Source organism: Hyaena hyaena, unplaced genomic scaffold, assembly GCF_003009895.1.
Source record: "Hyaena hyaena isolate Hyena2069 unplaced genomic scaffold, ASM300989v1 scaffold_65, whole genome shotgun sequence".
Classification (NCBI taxonomy): domain Eukaryota; kingdom Metazoa; phylum Chordata; class Mammalia; order Carnivora; family Hyaenidae; genus Hyaena; species Hyaena hyaena.
In genome coordinates this window covers 2,746,288-2,766,277 of record NW_024080697.1, presented here as the reverse complement: position 1 = coordinate 2,766,277, position 19,990 = coordinate 2,746,288, and the positions used below count along the sequence as shown (strand labels likewise).

Sequence of the window (19,990 nt, the reverse complement as noted above, 5' to 3'; positions counted from 1 at the left end):
ACCGCACTGGAGGCTAGCAAAGTGCCTGATGTGAACACGCTCCATAAATACTTGCTAAAAGCAGCATGTACCATGGCTCCTTCTCAGGAAGGTGTAAGGAACCCGAGTCTGGGGTTATAGGAAAATGTTCTTTTTACTGCTTTCCTGTTTTGCACTGGTTGAATTTTTACCATGGTTTTTAAGGGTTCGTTAAAAAAAAAAAAGAAATATTATCTGCAACTAAAATAGCCAAAATAATTTAAGTCCTAAATCAAAATATACCATTTTACTTAAATATATGTAATTACAAAAGCCCGCTCTGTACGATAAAACAAATTATGTGTCTGTCGTCTTAGTAATAATGCATTGTGATATTCTAAAAGTGAAAATCATACTTGCATTTATTTAGTACTTACGAAGCACCAGGCAATATTATAAGTGCTTTATACGTTTAACTCACTCTTCTTTTAGCATCTCTATGTGAGGAAGGAATGACAGCCCTGCACCTTACCGAGAAGGAAAGGAATCTGGAGAGAAACTGAGGCTGCATGCCCAGGGGCATCTAGCTGTAGGGTACCCAATGGAGCTGTCTGGATGGCCACTACACCACAACCTCTCAAAAGAATTGGAAACATGGCCAATCTTAAGGCCCTCGACTAATATAATAAATAAATAGTCATAAGAAATTTAAACAAATATTTGTTGAACGAATACACCGCAAGTCATCCCAGGAAAGCTCAACCTGACTCTTCCAAAAACGAAATGGGGAAGGGGGGAGGGAAGACACCCTGAGGACAGCCAGGCAGGGCCAGGGACAGGCCAGGTGCCCCTGGGTTCTGTCTGGTCTGGCTGCAGCTTCTGCTCCAGTGGAATGGCATCACCTCCTTTCAGTTCCGTGCACGAAGAGGGCTTTTTGTCCATCCGATCAATGGCACCTAGTGCACTGGCTGGCACTTAGTAAGTGCTCAATGGATCCCTGATGGAACGAATGGCCCAAGTGCTCTACCAATGGCCTGCTGCAGTCACAGTCTTTGCTACCATGTGCCAGGTCATTCCCTGGGCTGGACCCTCTGCCATGAACTTGATGACAGCTCTTAGGGGGTTGGGGTGGGGGGTGGACTCATCCTCCTCCTCCAGTTAACTGTGGGTTACCTTTCAGAGGCCACCCACCAGGACTCTCACACACCTTCATAGGAATAACTCACACACCCTGTGAAAGAGGCAACCCGCCTCGTGGCCATCAGAACAGGACTCAGCTGATACACAGGCACTGTAAGAGCCCTTGAGGACCGGCTCTTTCCCAATTAAGAAAATATTCCTGCTTCATTTGTGCCGTTAAAACATCAAAACAAGAACCCTTTCTACAGCGAGGGTCTGGAACTGCAGGGCAAACAACATGATTTTCTCCCCAAAAGCAGCTCTTAGGCACCGCTCTCGACAGTGTTCCCCACACCGGTGAGAGGCACCTGCACGGTGCATCTGCGTGGATTTTCCCTGGGTTTCTGGGGGCGCCACCGGGGAGTGGACTTAAGAGTCTGGACGAAGCCCCAAAGCAGAAACCCTGAGAGGTGGGAAAGAGACGCTACCAACCCCTGCTGTAGCGGTGCTGGGGCCCAACTTGGCAGCGGGCGGAGACCACCGGGTTTCCCGCCGCACCTGCGGGCGGAGCGCCCCTGCCTGCGCGCGCCCAGCCCCTGCCCTGCCTTCACGCACCTTGGATGGTCCTCTTGAAGAAGGCCTTGCAGGCCTCGCAGGAGGCCACGCCGTAGTGGTAGCCGGAGGCGATGTCCCCGCACACGAGGCACAGGCGCTTGGGGATGGCGTTGAGCATGTACTCGCACTTGATGGCCGAGTCGTCCATGAGGCCGCCGGCACAGTCTTCGTAGCCCTTGCGGCACGGGGTGCTGCCCAGCCCGGCGCCTGCGAACATGGGCGGCGAGTCCAGACCATTGGCGTGGGCGCCCAGGGCCAGCCCGAAGCCCCCGCTGGCGTCGGACGAGCCGCTGGGGCTGTGGTGGCTGAGAGCGTCGATGCCCGAGGACGGGCTGGACGGCTCTGTCTTGATGAAGGAGCCGCAGCTGGAGCCCAGGTGCCTGTCGTCCGCGGACATTCTGTTGAGCAGCCTGTGGACACAGAGCGCGGGCAAGTCAGCTCTGCGGAGGGCGCGGTGGGTGTGACGCTGGCCCCAGGAATTAGCTCTGGGCTCCGGGCACCAAGTGGGCGGGGTGGCTGGGAGGGGCTCGATGCTAAGGCGTTGCTGAGATAAAATGCTGGCCCCGGAGGTCAACGGGTCGGGACACTGCACGGCCCAGAGTAACTTTCTGGCATCACCCCCCCACCCCCAAACCTTCTGAGTTCTCAAAGAAAAAACGAGGGTTTTATGTTCTTTTTTTAATTTTTTTTTTTTTTTTTTTGAGAGAGCATGAGTGGGGCAGCGGCAGAGGGAGAGGGAGGCGGAATCCCAAGCAGTCTCCACACCCAGCGTGCAGCCCCACTCAGGGCTCCATCCCCTGATGGCTCAGATTGTGACCTGAGCCAAAATTAAAGAGTCTGACATTCAACCCACTGGGATACCTAGGCGTCCTGAAAAAACTATGTTTGATCGATGAACTTCAGATTAGGCACGCCAGCTCTCTGCTGGCATAAGGGTGACAGACAGGAAGTGGTAATGAGCAGACAAAGTAGTTGGCCAACCTTCCTGCACAACAAGAATACATGTGGCTACAGGTGGAATCCATACTAGGACCTGGCCCAGACACCCTCAGTACAGTGACCTGGTAACCCACTCCACCCAGTTCCACTGGGACACTGGGAAAGGCCATCTTGGTGCTTCCCCAGTGTGCCACCATCACTGAGATTGGGACCAGACATGCCACCAGGGCACCTGGCCAGGGCAAGAGGCAGGGCTGGTGACAAAGGCTGCTCTGGGGTTTGCCTCTGGCCCAGGGCACATCTGAATGGTGGCTCCAGGCCCCCTCCCTCCCCCCAACCCTTCAGCAGCTGGATTTGCAGCCCCACCCGGCCCCAGAGACTGTGTTTCCAGGAGGTGGCATGAGGGTGCCCTTCCAGCCCTAGCTCCTCGCATCCCTGGTGCTTTCTTAACCCTCAATTTCAAACTCTGAGTGTTCCTACCTCACCCACTGAGGCAAGGGAGCATTACCAACATGACGAGATCGCTGTGAAGGGTCATAAATGGTTTCCGAAATGAAAGTCCCTCCTCCCAGAACCACGTTGGGTGGGCGAGAAGGCGATCAAGGGGTGACGCTCCCACAGGGTCCCAGGACAAGGGGAGGAACCTCTCTCCAGAGGCACAAGCAAAGCGCACAGCAGCATGATAAACGTGGATGTTTAAAATGGGAAACCCAGCTCCAGCCCGCACTTAAGACCTCTGGGGCCATCCAGGATCTGGAGGCAGGAGGCTGGGTCAGGGTCCACCTGGCCTTGACCTGGCTATGTGGAGGTAAGGAGGTAGGTAAGGAGGTGGCCAAGGCTTATGCCCGTGGAGCAGGTGAAAGGAAAGAGAGAAAGATCCTGGAGAAGGAAAAGGGCTGAATGATCACTGGTACAGCCGCATTTGCAGAAAGATGGCTCCGGCTGGGGGGTGGCGGGGGGGGGGGGGACACGTCCCAGGCCTGGAGGGTCCACTGGGGAGCAGCCACAGACCACCTCTGATAACGCTCATAGGGAGCCCTCATTTTCTGAGCAGTCCTTTGAGGAAAGGACTGGTCACCGCCAGGGAAGGGGCTGCTTTGCCGCACCCACAAGGCCCACACCCACGCCACCAAATGCGATCTAGTGATGGGAGGGGCTTTCGCCATCCCTGGTGTCACTAATGATTTCATAGCACACCTCCCGAGGGGCTGTTCCATCCATCTACATCTGAACATCTGCATTGACAGGGAACGCATTGCCCCACAGGTGGTTCTAATCAGAGACCCGGAGCTGCAGATAGAAAGATAAAAGATACACGTAAGGTTACTACTCTCAAGTTTATCTACTGGAATGCAGCATCTGAAGATAGAGGAGGCTCTCGGGTCTCTTCTGTTCCAAATGTACCGTTTCCAAGTCCTCTGAGACGCCTCTCCCACAAGCCCCAGGTTTCCCCAGGTTTCCACTTGAAGGTCTCCTCTGGGTCTTTTAACAGCTCTGGCTGCTGCACTGTCATCGTCCAGGGTTCCGTATAACCACCCGCCTCCCCTCTGTCCACCAGCAGGTCCCTGGTGTGCCCACAGGAAATACCATCAGCCTGGCAGGGCATGATCCAGGCAGGAAATCTTGCCTGGGTAGGCACCTTTGGGTCACCTCCCCACAGCATATCTGCACAGGGCAGGTGGGGAAAGCTGACCAGGGGTCCTTCAATCTGTAATCTCCTCCCGCTCGCTGCTTTAGGCTCTGCAGGTCACAGAAGCACCCTAGGCCCACCGTGACAAACCTTGCCCAGGAGACACCCCCCAGACTCCAGCCCTCCATCCTTACCCCTCCCTGAAACTCAAAAGAACTCCAGAGGTTTTGGGAATACACTTGATATTAACAGTAATTACAGCAACAACAGTATCCCCTGTCCCCTTATCTGCAGTTTCAGTTACCCAAGGTATCACCAGGTCAATAGGAGCCTGACCCTACATCACCATTCACCATGCCTACGTCACCCACCTCATTTGGTCTCTCAAGTAGGCCTTTTATCATCTCCAGAGACTCCAGGGCTGAAGGAAGCAAACTTGACCTTGGCCTCGGAGTGGCACAGAAATCCAGCCACTACTTTATTGCCTGCAGCCCAGTTGTGTATGTTTGGATAGGAGGAGGGTCTGAGGATTTCATTCTTCTCTTTCCCAGGACCATGATTTTGGCACCCCTGCCCCCGCCCAGAATGTCTTATCTAGAAAGAGTCATGCCGAGTCCAGGCACCTCCTGTGTGTCGAGTGCTGGCCAGAGGATGGGACAGGTCACAACAAGCATGGCCCATGATCTCAAGAACCTCATTCCCAGGGCGCCTGGGTGGCTCACTCAGTTAGGCATCCAACTTTGGCTCAGGTCATGATCTCACGGTTCGTCTAATTGAGCCCCGAATCAGGCAGTCCGCTGTCAGCACAGAGCCTGCTTCGGATCCTCTGTCCCCTTCTTTCCCTGCCCCGCCCCACCCCCTCAAAAATAAATAAACATAAGAAAAAGCAGCAGCAGCTCATTCTGTCTCAGGAAGAGCAGACTAAACAAACACACGTGCATAGAGCACCAGAAAGAGCCAGGGGGTGCTACCTTCCCCCTGGCCCACCACTGGGCCCCAGCTGGTTCGATTGTTCATTCATTTATGGTTGCAGACTGAAGGAACACCCTCTCCAGGAGGACACAGCTTCTTTTCTCTGTGGAAGCTTCCTTCCAAATTTCTCTATTTTTTTCCTAGCTGAGGAGCTGCCTGTCTGCGCTCTGCCCCAGAGGCTGGGCTAGACAAGTTCAGTGGCCATCCACCAAGTGCAGTCACACGCTCAGTGGCCATCCACCAAGTGCAGTCACATGCTGGACGCCTCCTTTTGTACCATCTGGTCTAGTCCCCAGTCTGTCTGCCAGACAGTATCAACCCCTTCCCAGAAGAGAAAAACTGGAGCTTGAAGCTTGTCCTAAGTCACCTGGGGTACAGAAGAGGCTGGGACCCGAACCAGCCATATCTGACTGCAGACGCAAGCTCTTTGTTCCATCGCTCGGCCTCCAGTCCTTCTGGCCTTGGGAAGGCCTGCCTCGGGCAAAAGCCTCAAGCTCAAAGCCCTCATAAACAGTAGAGGAGAGCTCCAAAGCCCTGGACCTTCCTCGCGGCCATTTCTTGCCCTACAGTGTGAGAGTCGAGAACGCTCTGGGGGCACAGAACCCCTCTAGGCTACCGGGTCCTCCATGTACCAGGCCAGGGACAAAATTTGCTGGAGAGGCCAGACCCTCCAGGAAAACCTTGTCTCCATCTCTCCTGACCTCTGACACATCGTTCACACATTCCAAAGCAAAATTTAAAGGACAGAGGAGAAAGAAGTCCAGGAAGTGGGGGCAGAAGAACCAGCCAGAGGAGCTGAAGAATATGAAAAGCATTTTTTTAATGTTTATTTTTTGAGAGAGAAAGACCGACCGCTGGAGAGGGGAGGGGCAGAGAGAGAGGAGACCTAGAATCTGAGCTGTCAGCACAGAGCCCAATGCAGGCCTCAAACTCATGACTTGAGCCAAAGTCAAAGGCTCAACTGACGGAGCCACCCAGACACCCTTAGCACCCCTATAAAAAGCATTCTTTAAAACGCTTTTTAGCCAAACGCCTGGGTGGTTCAGTTGGTTAAGCTTATCTGACTTGCACTCAGGCCATGGTCTCACTGTTTGAGAGTTTGAGCCCCTCCCCCCATCAGGCTCTCTCCTGTCAGCACAGAGGCTGCTTGGGATCCTCTCCCTCCCTCCCTCTCTGCCCCTTTCCCCTCCCTCTTTCTCTCTCAAAAACAAACATTTAACTACTCTTTAAACAGTAGTTAACTACTCTTTAAACTACTCTTTAAATAAACAAATAAACTACTATTTAAAGCATGCTTTAGAAAGAGCATGTGTCTTGGAAATGCAATGAGAAGGGGGTGGCAAAAGTCACATGTGGCTACAAGGTCAGGGGAGGTCAGACTGGGGAAGCATCCACTGCAGTGATCATTCAGGAGGTGGCTGCTGTCTTCTCAAGGGAGCATCAAGGCACCATGGGGATGGAGGCCACTTGGCCGTGGCTGGAGGAGCCAGTGAATGCAGACAACTCTTTCAAGAAGTTTGGCTGCAAAGGGTAGAAGAGGATGTGAGGGTGGGGAGCCTCCTGGCACACCTTCAGGCAGCACCATTCCTTTGAATCTGAGGATTATGGAGGCAGATGAAGAATGTGTTGTTGTTATTGTGGGCCATTGTTGGTTTTCTTTGAGTAGGAGGGGGGTGTGTTAAGAAAACAATCAACAAAACTAAAAGGCAACCTTCCATATGGGAGATGATATTTGCAAATGACCTATCAGATAAAGGGTTAGTATCCAAAATCTATAAAGAACTTATCAAATCCAACATTCAAAAAACAAATAATCCATTGAAGAAATGGGCAGAAGATATGAACAGACACTTTTCCAAAGAAGACATCCAGATGGCTAACAAGACCATGAAATGATGCTCAACATCGCTCATCATCAGGGAAATGCAAATCAAAACCATAATGGGAGATCACCAGACACACTCATCAGAATGGCTAAAATTAACTCAGGAAACAACAAATGCTGGCCAGGATAGGAAGAAAGGGGAACGAACCCTCTTGCACTGCTGGTAGGAATTAAAACTGGTGTAGCCACTCTAGAAAACAGTACGGAGGTTCCTCAAAAAATTTAAAATAGAACTACCCTACGACCCAGCAATAGCACTACTAGGTATTTATACAAGGGATACAGGTGTGGTTTTTGGAAGGGGCACATGCACCCCAATGTCTATGGAGCACTATCAACAATAGCCAAAGTATGGAAAGAGCCCACATGTCCATCAACAGATGAGTGGATGAATAAGATACGGTTTATATAGACAATGGAATATTACCCAGCCATCAAAAGGAATGAAATCCTGCCACTTGCAACAATGTGGATGGGACTAGAGTGTATTATGCTAAGCGAAATGTCAGAGAAAGACAAATATCATATGATTTCACTCATATATGGAATTTAAGAAACACAACAGATGAACATAGGTGAAGGGAAGGAAAAATATGATAAAAACAGAGAGGGAGGCAAACCTTAAGAGACTCTTAAATACAGAGAACAAACTGGGGGTTGCTGGAGGGGGTGAGGAGATGAGCTAAGTGGGTGATGGGCATTGAAGAGGGCACTTGTTGGGATGAGCACTGGGTGTTGTATGTAAGTGACGAATCACTAGGTTCTACTGAAACTACACTACATATTAACTAACTTGAATTTAAATAAATATATTTAAATTTTTTTAAAAGAATGGAAGGAACTTAAGGTTTTTAAAAATTATGGAATCCATGCTTTGCAGTTTGCCCTGGGCGACCCTGAACCTACCCACCAACCTGCTAAGTACCTATCGCCCCCCACTATTCTCTCCTAAGTGGGCCATGAATTACCTGGTGACTCTACGTTCAGTGCTAACAGTAAAGAACAAATCAAGAAGCACAGACTGAAGATCTGAAAGGTAAAAAATGTCAGCTTTTCCCAAATTCCAGTTCAATCTTCACCAGAGTCAGCTGAGGTGCTTGCTGAGGGGGGAGCTGCCTGGGTCTGACCTGACCACAGTCATAATTTGCACACGCACCTCTGCAAGGGGGGCCAGCAGTCTGCATTTGCGGGTCGGTTTGTTTTAGCAGCGCAGTTGTGATTTTAGGGGCATCGAGCTTGGGAATGATGTGGCCAGGGGACTTGGCAGGGTGTGACATGAATCTGGAATGCAGGAAGAGAAAGGAGCTGAAGCAGTAAGGCAGCGGGCGGGGGGAGAGGTTGGTCATGCACAGGGGAGGTCTGTGGGTGGCAGAAGGAAAAGCTGAGAGCCCTCACCTCCCTGTTCCCTCCACTCAGTCTCCACTCAGTCTATCACGTGGGAGCCACGGGGAGTGAAGGAAGGAAGCTTGCTATAGCAACTGGGGGTGGGGGGAGAAGAGAGCAGAAATCAGGGCATCTGGGATATTCCAGGCCCCTTTGCCCACACTGCAGGGACACCAATGCAGGGGGGAGCCCTGTCTCCAGCAGCTTAGATCTAGGTTTCTCAACCTGGGCCCTACTGACATCTGGGGCAAAGTACTTTGTTGTGGGCCCGTCCTGTGCACTGTGGGGTGTTTAAGAGCATCCCTGGCCTCTACCCACTAGATGTGGGTAAGCACAGTCCCACTCTGCCCCAGACAGGACAACACAAACCTCGAGACACTGCCGAATGTTCTCTGGGGGAAAATCCCCCCAGAATGAGAACTACTGACGTAGATGTATGAGGAAAGAGGGAGGGCAGGGGGCCCACAGTGGAGGGTTGGGCCGATGAATGGTGCAGGTCTGGGACAGAGGGGGTGAGAGCATAAAGTGCAGAAGTGGAAGGAAACAGGGGGAGGGCCCAGGAGCAGGGTGGTCTCCAGGACTGCAGGCTAAGGGGGAGAGCAGAGGAAGGAGTGAGAAAGTTGGGGGATTGGAGATGGGGTCAGGGGAAGATGTCAGAGGTGGAGGCTGGGTGCCAAGGCCCGGGGGGATGTGGCCACAGGGCAGGTGCTGAGATGGTGTGCAGGGAGGCTGCAGCCTCCGGATGAGGGGAGGTGGCGGCCACTTCACTCTGGGGAGGAGGGGGTCACAAGGAGTCGTCATCTGTGGTTGGCTGGGACCCAGTTCCCAATGGGATCGATGACTATTGACTTTATGGGAGGTACAGAGGGCCCGTGGAAGCAGCCTCTGAAAGAGGAGTCAGTGGCTGCAGGCCCTTGAGGCATCATTTCTCCCCCACCCCACACTGTGATCCATGCATAACCGGAGCACAGCCAGAGCTGGCCTCAATTTCACCACCATCTGATTCGCCGCAGCCTCCCCCGACCCCAGCCAGCTCTCTAGCCCTGGCCCTCTTAGCTTCCAGTGTGGAGTCTTGTGCATCCGAGTGGCCTGGCGTCCAGGGGCGCCTGAGCTCACTGATGGAGGCGGGGGGTCATCTCTGCTTCTGCTGGACAACGAAGTGGGTTGTCCATGGAGACCAAAAAGTCTTGGGAAATGCAGCCAGTTGAGCTGTTTTGCTACACATCTATAGAGGAAGAGAAACTCCCGTGTGCCAGCAAGAGACAACTGTCAACTTTTCAGCTGGGATCCCAGGGATCTGGCCCCTCACACGGCCTGCTGGGCAAGCAGGAGGGAAGCTTCTGGAGGAACAGCTCACAGAGAGCAGCACTTTGAATGGGCCTGATTAGCCTAGGGCCTGGCTTGCTTTCCTCTGTAGGACAGAGCCCACCTCGCCCACCCACAGCAAGCCGGGACACCTGCCCCCACAGCCCCCTTTCGGCTCTGCGCTGAGTGAGGCCACACTTAAAAGAGCAAAAACAGGAGCTCTGTCACTTGGGTACGAGCCTGCACAGCGGTACCACGTGAGCCAGTTCTGCCACATATGAGCTGCTTACTTTGCAGTCACTCTCTCTCGGCCTCAGAGCGCGACCATACACTAGTGTACGCAAAATGTTGAGCCCAAGTTGGCGCCCAGCAGGCACTCCGAGGATGCTGGCTTACTGTTATGATTCTTCCGGGAAGCCCCTTCCAGAAAACTCGTCATTTGGCCACCTGTGGTCAAACCCAGCAAAGCTCTTCCCTCAGCTAAGTCCCCAGGTATAGGATGGAGGATGATTCCCTCCCTGCCATTTACCAGGAGGGAAAGTGGTTGGTTAGACAAAGTAAGAGGGTAAATAAGCCTAAGTGGGGAATCTACTATACAGAAGAAAAATGGCTTCTGAACATTTGAGGGATTCTTATGTACGTTTCTATAATTAATTCGTTAACCAGGGGCCACCAGAGCAATTCGTTGTAGTAGACCCTCAGAGCGGCCAGCAAAGCTTTATTTGTTAGGAATCAGCCCCTCAAGGAACCTAAAAGTAGCACAGCTAAACTTCCTTTAAAAATATGGGGTGCCTAGGTGCCTCAGTCAGTTGAGTGTCTGGCTTCAGCTCAGGTCATGATCTCATAGGTCATGAGTTTGAGCCCTGCACTGAGCTCTGTGCTGACAGCTCAGAGCCTGGAGCCTGTTTCAGATTCTGTGTCTCCTTCTCTCTCTGACCCTCCCCTACTCACGCTGTCTCTCTCTCTCTCTCTCTCTCAGAAATAAATAAAACATTTTTAAAAATTTAAAAAAATATTAAAGAATATAGAAGGAACCCATAATAGGGGATGGGATGTGGAGGACCACATGGCTAAATGTGAATAACCATCCCATCTTCCTGTTGGGATGTGAACTCATGGGCACTTAAGACATAGGAGGAAGGGAGGAAGCAGGGAAGGGAGAGAGAAGGGTGAGGTGGCCAATGAGGACAAGTATCAGGAACCAAAAATCAGAATTAATCCAATCCTATACTTATGGGGTCCAGTAATTGTGTATTTTTTTCTTAAACTCGCATATTTCTTTAATTCAAATTGATTTTCCCCCCGAGTGGTCTAAATCACCTATTTTAATACATGGTATTTCTATCACTTCTATGTGATTGCAATCTTACATATGTGTATTTTTCAACAGTGGGTCTGTTTTCCTGGACAGACGCACTAGCACAGCTGGGGTCAGTGGACTGTAAGTTAGGGATTCTGCTGTCCACCCTGACGACCTGCAGATGAGGGGCCGAGAAGCTGGGACTCACTCCAAGCTACTAACTAGACAGCCAGGCCAGCTGGGGGCTGATTGGGGTTGAGAGGCATAGGGAATAGTGGTGACCTGCCCCGGGGAGCAGGGCTCACTCCGGCAGGGGCCCCCTGCCACCCTCCACTGCCACGATGCCACCACACCACTGCTCTCGCGGTGGCTCCATATTATCTGGTCATCTTGGAACACTTTTCCTAACACTCCTCTTCTCTTTCTCCCCTTGGGGGCCCCCTCTGGGACCCGGGACTGCAGAATGACCCGAAAGCAACTGGCTTCGGCAAGAGCCTGCCTCCCCGTGTGCTGAAGCTATGGCAAAAATCTGTAATTAAGCATCGTGTCTTAGAAAGATTAGTCAAAACCAGACTGGTCCTGGACAACTGATTGAAATCTCGTTCCACACAAATTACGGCATGGAAAATAATGATGGGTAATTAGTGCCTTTGAATCGGGCTTTTTTATCCATGGTTTCCCAGGCTGCATCCATCAGAGGGAGACGAGAGAGGCTCTGCCAAAGCAGGGGAGGTGAGTGGACGTGGAGCGGGGGTTCCCTGGGACGGCTCAGAGGATCCGGCTGGCGGACAGAATGTGGCTCCTACTGCAGCTCTCCACAAACCAGACAAAGGGGCCCATCTGGAGACACTGATTCCAAACTTCAGCCTTCACCTCGGTCTTCTTAGTGGGGTCCCCTCAAACAGGACCCGGAGGGACCCTGCAGCTGTTCTGAGTCCTCTTGGCCAACTCCGGGCTCTGAACACCACAAAACGGAGTGTTTGGAGGAATGGCAGCATCAAACATTCAGAATACACGCTCAAACACACCACAAGGATTCTTCCCTTCAATAGCTACTGGAGAGCTGACATCTGCGAACTGATCTTAACCCTTATTGAATCTGGTTGTATTTGCAACGTGCATCAAGCCGCAATGTGGTATAAACAACACACATGGCAATTTCTAGATAGCATTTGATCCTCACAGTAGCCATGGTGCTGGGCCGCAGAGCTTAGTGGCTGGGACTGGATGGACTGCCTGAGTTTGAATTCCAGTTCTGCCCCTTCCAGGGTATTTAACCCTTCTGTGTTTCAGCTTCCTCATCTGTGAAATGGGGATGCTGATTATAGTACACATCTCATAGCGTGGTCTCGAGGATTAGCGAGTTACTACAGGAAAAAGCTTAGAACAGTGCCTGGCACACAGTAAGTGCTCAATAAGTGAATGCTACCGGCTATTACAGCAGCTCATTTTGGGTAATGAGATGGCTTCCATTCAGTATCCCTTAAACATTCAGTCTCGTCGCAAGGAAGAATGTTTGCTCTCTGTCTCCCAATGTTCATACATCTGGGCGCCTTCCTATCTACCATTTAACCATGAATTTGTGTGCCTCTCCGCATGCTGGAACTTCCATCCTTCTTTAGGCCATGAGTGTCCTTATTCAGGCGCCACCAGAACCAGACCTCAGAACGAACTCGCCTCTCTCCTGGGAGCGGACATCTCAGTCCAACACTCTCTGTCTCTTACTTGCATGTGTGTGTGCGCGTGTGCACACATACACACGTGTGCATTGTCATCATCGTTGGCAGCTGTTGAAAAACCCAGCGGCACCCCTGCTCAGGTGAGTGAGCACAGCTTGACTCCCTGACGCAACCTCACCCAAGGGCCATTCTGATACTTCACCAGAAGAGCCACTCATTCATTCATCCCCGCCTCCTCATTCATTCGTCCACTCCCTCCCTCGCTCAGACACTCCAGGACTATTCCTTGACCATCTACAGTGTGCCAGCCACTATTTAGCCCTGGGGATGGATTAGCACACAAGGTGGACAGTTCCCTGCCCTCAAGGAGTGACAATACTATATTTCACTGACTGGAAGCTCTATCATCTTTTCATATTTTAACAGCTTGGCAATCGGAATGCATCTTGAGTCCATGGCCTGCTATAGTTTAATTTGTTTAGTGGTTCCAAGAATAATGGTGTCTTTAACAATAGATGATGACATAGATTCAATGAAATATGATAAATAAGCATAGCTGAGGCTGCTAGGAGTTCAGCAAGAGCAATTTCATTTCTTCCTAGACATCAGGAAGCCTCCTTTATGGGGACCTGTGGCCACTGACTAGATGTCGGCTAATGGAATGTGGGCAAAGGGATGTATGCTGCTTCCCTGCATCCCCTGCTCTATCTTCCCCCATGGGCGGGCCACACAGGATGCAGGAGGGAGTCAGAGGGCCCTGGAGGGTGGCAGGGACACACACTGGAAGAAGCCTGGCCCATGAATAGCCTCACGTAAGCCTACCTGTCCAACACCCACCTCAAAATGCCATATGGACAAGATGGAAACTTCGGTTGTGTTAAGCCACTGAAAACTCTGGGGTTGTATGTAATATTAACTAGTGTTACCCGCCCTGACTAATATAGTAATTAAACAACCAAAAGAGTATCCATTCAGTTAGGGATTAGTGCAGGGGCGGGGGGTATATGGTAGGATGAAGCAGTGTCGGATAGTGTGGCCACAGAAGGCTTCTCAGAGGAGGTGGCATTTAAACAGAGACCTGGAGAGAGAGAGGGAGGGAGGCATGTCGGGAAAGCGCTGAGGTGGAGGAATAGCCTCGAGGCAGGGAGAGGCAGGCAGGGCCGCCTTCCAGCAGGAGGAATTCCAACCAGGCCAGGACCTCAAAGGGCCTCTGATCTGTCCTTGACTACCTGCCTTTGCTAGAGACCCCACGGGTGGGTGGGGAGATCCCTAGTTTAGGAAGCCATCATTCCCATCCTTTGGCCACTCACAGTGTTTTTTTAGAAAGTTATTTGTGAAGAGCCAAACAATTCTTTTCTCTGGAACTTGCAGTTATAGTTTCTACAGCCCTTTCCCTCAGCACCTACAGAACGAGTCTGGCCCCCCTTCTACATGACAGCCCTCTGGATTGATGAAGGCGGCTTTCTGCACCCCCTGGTCCTGGGCCCGCTCCTCCTCACACCTTGTTCTTCTCTGAGAATAATTCATCTGCTCTGTTTACTTCTCACAAAGACAAACATCAGAACAGAGCACAGCCTTCTGGGTATGTTCTGACAGGTGCTGGGCAGAGCGGTACCAACACCCTTCTCATCTTAGACACTATACCTCTGTTGATGCAACCTGAGACTGGATCCGCACAGAAGGGGTGTGGCTCACACTGCTGACCTCCCCTCTGCTCCTTGTACAGTCACATACATGGGTCTCTTTTGTGTGCGCTCTTGCTGGGCCTAAGTCCCACTTCCCTACATGTGCCCATGCAGGGCCGTGTGCAGACCCAGTGAGGGGGCCGACGCTTCCATCCAACACCTGGTCAAGGCAGTGCTCCTTCCTGTGTGACCCTGTGCACAGAGAGGAAGACACAGGAGGCTTGGGGGCTCCCAGCACCCTTTTCTTCCTGACTCAATTTTTCAGTCTCTATGCTAACGGCAGTCTGGGCAAATGACAAAGAAAACATCTTAACTCAGGCGGACAGGTGGGGACCTGGCTCCAAAGCCAACTGGGAACCTGCTTCTGGCCTGTATAATGATGCCGAGAGTGCCCGCTTGCCACGGGCTGACCCCTTGCTGGGCTCAGGGCCATGTGCATTCTGTCACTTGCACCCACCTGTTGAGATAAATGCTATCATTTCCCCCATTTTGCAGAGGGGCTACATATCTTGGCAGGGGTCATACCCAGAAAGTGCCGGAGTGAGTTACAAAACAAAGGGGAATAGGTCACAACTGTCCTCTACTGTGGGCTTTCCATCCCACTGCTCGGAGAGCAGGAGTCCTCACAGCAGCTCAGAGGCCATCAGGGTCTGACCTCCCCCCCTTCCCCCCAGCAGAGATGCTATCCCCTGCCCACTCTGCCCGTGGTCACTCTGTGCCAGGCCCACTGGCTTCCTGGCCATTTCCTGATGACACCATCGTGCTCCCACCATGGGTCCTCTGCCCCCTGTACTTGAGGGCAGCGCAGGGTCTTTCTTTCCTGCCCTTCCCTGTGTCTAGAACACTACAGGCACACAGGCTCCATAAACACGGGCTTATTAACAAATGAATAACGAGTGAGGAGGTCTGAGAGTGGGCTGGAATAAGAATTCCCAAGGCCTGCACCCTCTCAGGCTAGGACAGCCCCAGGCCTGAGCCGCCGGGACAGGACCAGAGTCAGAGCAAGGAATCCAGCTGGAAGTGTAAGAGCAGAGCCCAGAGACCCAAGTCCAACAATTCCCAATGAAAGGACCCTCAGGGATCAACCTCGCCACCAGTTCCCATCGAATTCTGCTAATCCTGGCTTCAAGACTTTACGAATGACATACGGATTTTTCTTACTTTCTTGGGTTTGTTTTGTTTTTGTTTTTGTTTTTTTAAGCACCCAAAATCATATACAAAGTGTTTAGAAGGAACTTAGAGAAGCTAACATCTCAGACCCACTAATCGAGAAATCTGGTTTCAAACTGTTTTAAAAAAAAGATATTTTAATACAAAAAAAAATCAATGTAATTTATAAAAACCTTAGGAACCTTTAGGGGCTGGAAAAAGCTTGCTTTGACTTCAGAGCCGGAACCCTGACTCTGTACAAGTGGAAAGGGTTCACTGCCCCTCCCTGACCTCAAGGGCCCAGGCACAGGTCATCTGGGTTTGGCTCCCAGCTTGGTCACTTACTGGCTCTGCCACCAGCTGCTTAGCTTCTCTGTATCTCAGTTTCCTCATCTGCAAAATGGGTCATATAAAGATACCTACCTCACAGGGTTTCTCTGAGGGTTGAAAGACACAATGAATTCAGAGCACCCACCACGGCACCTGCTCAGAGTATGTGCTCAGTAAGCATAGGCATTGCTGTGACTCTCAGCTCTCTTGGACGCAAGTCTTTCCAGACACAGCAAGAAAGTTCTGACAGTTTGGGCCTCAGTCATCTCCTCTATCAACTGGATATAAGAAGAATGCAAGGAAAAGGGAAAGCAGAGGTGGGGGTCACTTGCAGGCTCCTTGGCCCACTGGCCCCTAATCTGAGCTGTGTGTGTGGGGGGGGGGGGTCCGGGGAGGGTTCACCAGGCTCGCCCTTGGAAATGCTGTCACTTATCACACTGACTTCTCCAGCTGGGGCATTTTGACTATTGATCTGATAAATAAACAGCCTGCTGGCTCGATCAAAATGTTATTCTGCATTTCAATCACTGCTCACTAATGCAACCTTCATTCCGCCAAGATGCTGCTGGCAATGACACCAGCCCTGTCACTGGCTTGAGAGGTGGAGCCATCCCCTTGGCCCAGCACCCAACGGGACTGGGGCCGTCCCTCCCTGGGATGTCCGAGCAGAGGTGAGGAGCACAGCTGTCCTTGGGGGAGGGAGAGAGGGTAGAAAAGAAATGTCCTTGTGAGCGGGGAGCTGAAGGGCCAGGTGCTGGCCGCCGGGTCTGTGAGAAAGTGGCTGCAGGTGTGTGTCGGACCAGGCCACATCTGAGCTGGCCAGCAGCCCCCTCGGACCTCAGGGTCAGGGCTCGGCGCCCCCGGCTGCTTTGTTGAATGGCGCTGGCATTTCACTAGCCTTGACTGCATCCCCGCGGCTGCACTGGTAAACCAGATCCAAGAAAACTACCCTACTTCAGATTGTTGTAAAGACTGTGAGAAAACAGACATGGAAGGCCTTTGGGGAAAAGGAGGATGTTAATGCTGCTGTATTGTTCAATGGGATCGGAAGACTCAATGTCCCTTCTTGCTAAACACTGACCATGTGCAAAGTGTTCTACACACACAAGCTTACTGAATCCCCCCAAGAACTCTGGATTTTTAGTCCAGCTTTAGAGATGGGGAAATCTGTCGAAGTACACAGATACTGAGGCACACGCCTTCTATGGCACATTGAAGAATCACGTCTTGAGCTCCAATCCATTCTCACACCCATGTCTGGGAATTCAGCCACTCTGGGTGCCCTCACCCCTAACGAAGGTCAAGGCCAGCCACCAGGACCAAAAGCAAAGGGGGCAGGTGTACACTCCCCCTGCTCAGTGAGACCCTTGACTGTTTGGAAATCTGATAACCTGGGTGTGTCTGGGCACTGGGGAAAAGGCAGCAGAGGGGCCACCTAGAACCTGAAGAATTCCCAGGCCCATCATCTGTGTGCAGCACTATGAAATGGGGGAGTGGCCCGGGAGCCCTGAGTATAAAGTTCAAAGCAGACAGAACGGGAACCCCCAATATCAAAGGAATGAACGACAGCTACGGGCCCCAGGGGCCCCTTTTGGAAAAGACTATTCGCCTCTCCGACGTGTGTGTGCCTTGGTGGAATTAAGGGTAGATTTCGGCTTTTTGGTCCAGGTGCCAAAATTGCTTTGTATTTTTTTCTTTATAATACACACACACACACACACACACACACACACACACACCCTCTCAAGGGGAGAATTACATATTCATAGTTTATACTTCTGTTTTTTTAAAAACAAACAGCACAGAGGTCTCCTGCGTTCTTATTATACCTGGTAAAACAACAACAACAACAACAACAACAACAACAAAACATCCAGCGACCAACTGGTTTGGCTTCTGCCCAGCTCTGAGGCTGTGTGTCCTTGAGACAGTTACTTGCCTAGTCTGGTCTCATGTATTCTATCTCCTTTTCAGGAAAATGGAGACAGCTTCAGCTATCTGCCAGAGAGGAAAGACATAGGCCACAGGAGCTAACACAGTGGGCCCTGAGATTTACCGGGGAAGCTGGACGCCAGTCATGAGCTTTGTGCTCATGCCGCTTCACATGTGACTCAAGGGTTAAAAATGAAATCACCTAAAGAAAAAAAAAAAATCCCCATTGCAAAATGAAACACTGCCGCTAATACAATGGCCTGAGATCAATACGACATGTAAAGCCTGGGAATCCATAACTCTCCAGTCTCCCGCCCTGATGCGTCTACCCAGCCAAATGGCAGTGCTCCTGCCCCACGACAGAACCCCTCCAGCCCAAATCGGAAGAGCCGGGCCTCTCCACGTACATCCTCCCAAGAGCTGCCTGCCCATCCGCTAGCCAGCTCAGCCAGCCTGTGCTGGGAGGAGCACCAAATCTGGGACCTCCCGAGTCTAAGTTCAAGTCTCTGCTCTGCCCCTTCCTCCCTCTGTGACCTTCAGCAGGTTCTTGACCTTCTCTGGGCCTCAGTTTCCTCACCTCTAAAGCAGGGACAACCCATCTTTGCTGCCTCAGGGATTTATCATAAGCATCAAATTCAGATCTCATTTTTTGCAAAGTGTCAGCCTCCTGCAAAGCTGTCGCACCCTGTGGCATTTCACATCCTGGCTCATGGAGAGGAAGGGGGCAAGGTCTTGAGGACAATGAGTCCCACCAGGTACCCACCCACTAATGAAACTGAAAACGAAACCTCGCTGACCAGCACTTACTCGTCTACGCAGTTAACCTTCATCAGGCCCCAGAGGTCAGTATTGTCACCCCCACTGTAAGGGTAGAAGGTTTCCTCGTCAGGTGTGTTGCTTCATGGGTTGGGGACAGAGGCTGATCCCAGGCCCCTCAGGCTCCCAAGTTCTGAGCTGGACCTCAACATTTCACAGCCTCTCAACATCAGGATTCCAAATGGAAATAGGAAGTTTAAAAATGCAAAGGCCAAATATCTGACCAGCCTGCCTCAAAACCATCAAGGTCACAAAAATTCAGGAAGGTCTAAGAAACTGTCACAGACTCAAGGAGATTAAAGGCACAGGAAAACCAAATGCAGCGCAGGACTGGGGGCTGGATCCTGGAAGACAGAAAGGATGTTGGTGGAAAAGGGAATAAAGTCTGGATAAAATACAGAATTTAGTTAATCGTGATGTCCCAATACCAGTTTCTTCATGGTGACAAATGCACCGTGGTAATTTGACAGGAAGAGGGGAAGCCTCCAGAGGCATATAGGAACTCTCTGCACTCTCTTTGCGATTTCTCTGTAAATGCAGAACTATTTTAATAAAAAGTTTTTAAAGATTGGAAAAAAAAAAAGCGAAAGCTCCAGCTTTTGCCTCTTGAAAAGATGATGCAGGGCCACCAGGCATATTGTCCTGTTTTCCGACCTCCAGCACCTCCTTCACGGCCAGCAGCCTCTGGACAAGCCTCACTCCTCCTTAGCTCCGCTCCTCTGCTCACACAAGTCCACTGCCTGGAACACCTTGTCCTTCTCTCCATCACAGGTCACAGTGGGGCCTTACTGGCCTAGAGCCATACCAATGATCCAACACTGAACCAGTTACCTCATTCCTACGGATGCAGACTAACAAGATTCATCAGAAGCACAAAGTCCCATGCCTGAAATGTGACCTATAGTATTTCCTTCACACACACACACACAATTGTGTACACACATATACAAACACCACTGGAAACAGCCTCAACGTTGGTAAATAATGCCACGTCCACTGGCTTGAATTGCAGAGCTGTTGATACAACAGGAAGTGGAAGACAATGGCAGAACACGATGAGAATAAAATCCAATCCCAACTCTAGACAGCAAAGCCCCCACCATGAGCTAGCCCTGCCCCCCTTTCCAACTTCACCTCCCACTCTTCTCCCCATGTTCCAGCCACACATGGACCTCCTACTCTTCCCCAAATACTCCAGGGGCATTACTACCTCAGGGCCTTTGCACCGGCTACATACATGTGCAATATAAAAAGGGTATACATGGAAAATAATGTGCAAAAATGAAATGAGAA

General features: G+C 51.2%; 1 protein-coding gene across 3 annotated transcripts in view; it reads right to left on the bottom strand.

The window, feature by feature from the left end:
- Positions 1–19,990, bottom strand: part of ESRRB (estrogen related receptor beta) — a 106,308-nt gene that overhangs the window by 52,430 nt on the left and 33,888 nt on the right. Inside the window, exon 2 of one of the 3 annotated variants that reach the window (XM_039232194.1) lies at positions 1,693–2,102. In XM_039232194.1, coding sequence (XP_039088125.1) covers positions 1,693–2,102 — 410 coding nt within the window. Of the gene's footprint in view, positions 1–1,692; positions 2,103–19,990 lie in introns of those variants that run through there. The other 2 variants (XM_039232196.1, XM_039232195.1) reach the window with 2 other exon arrangements.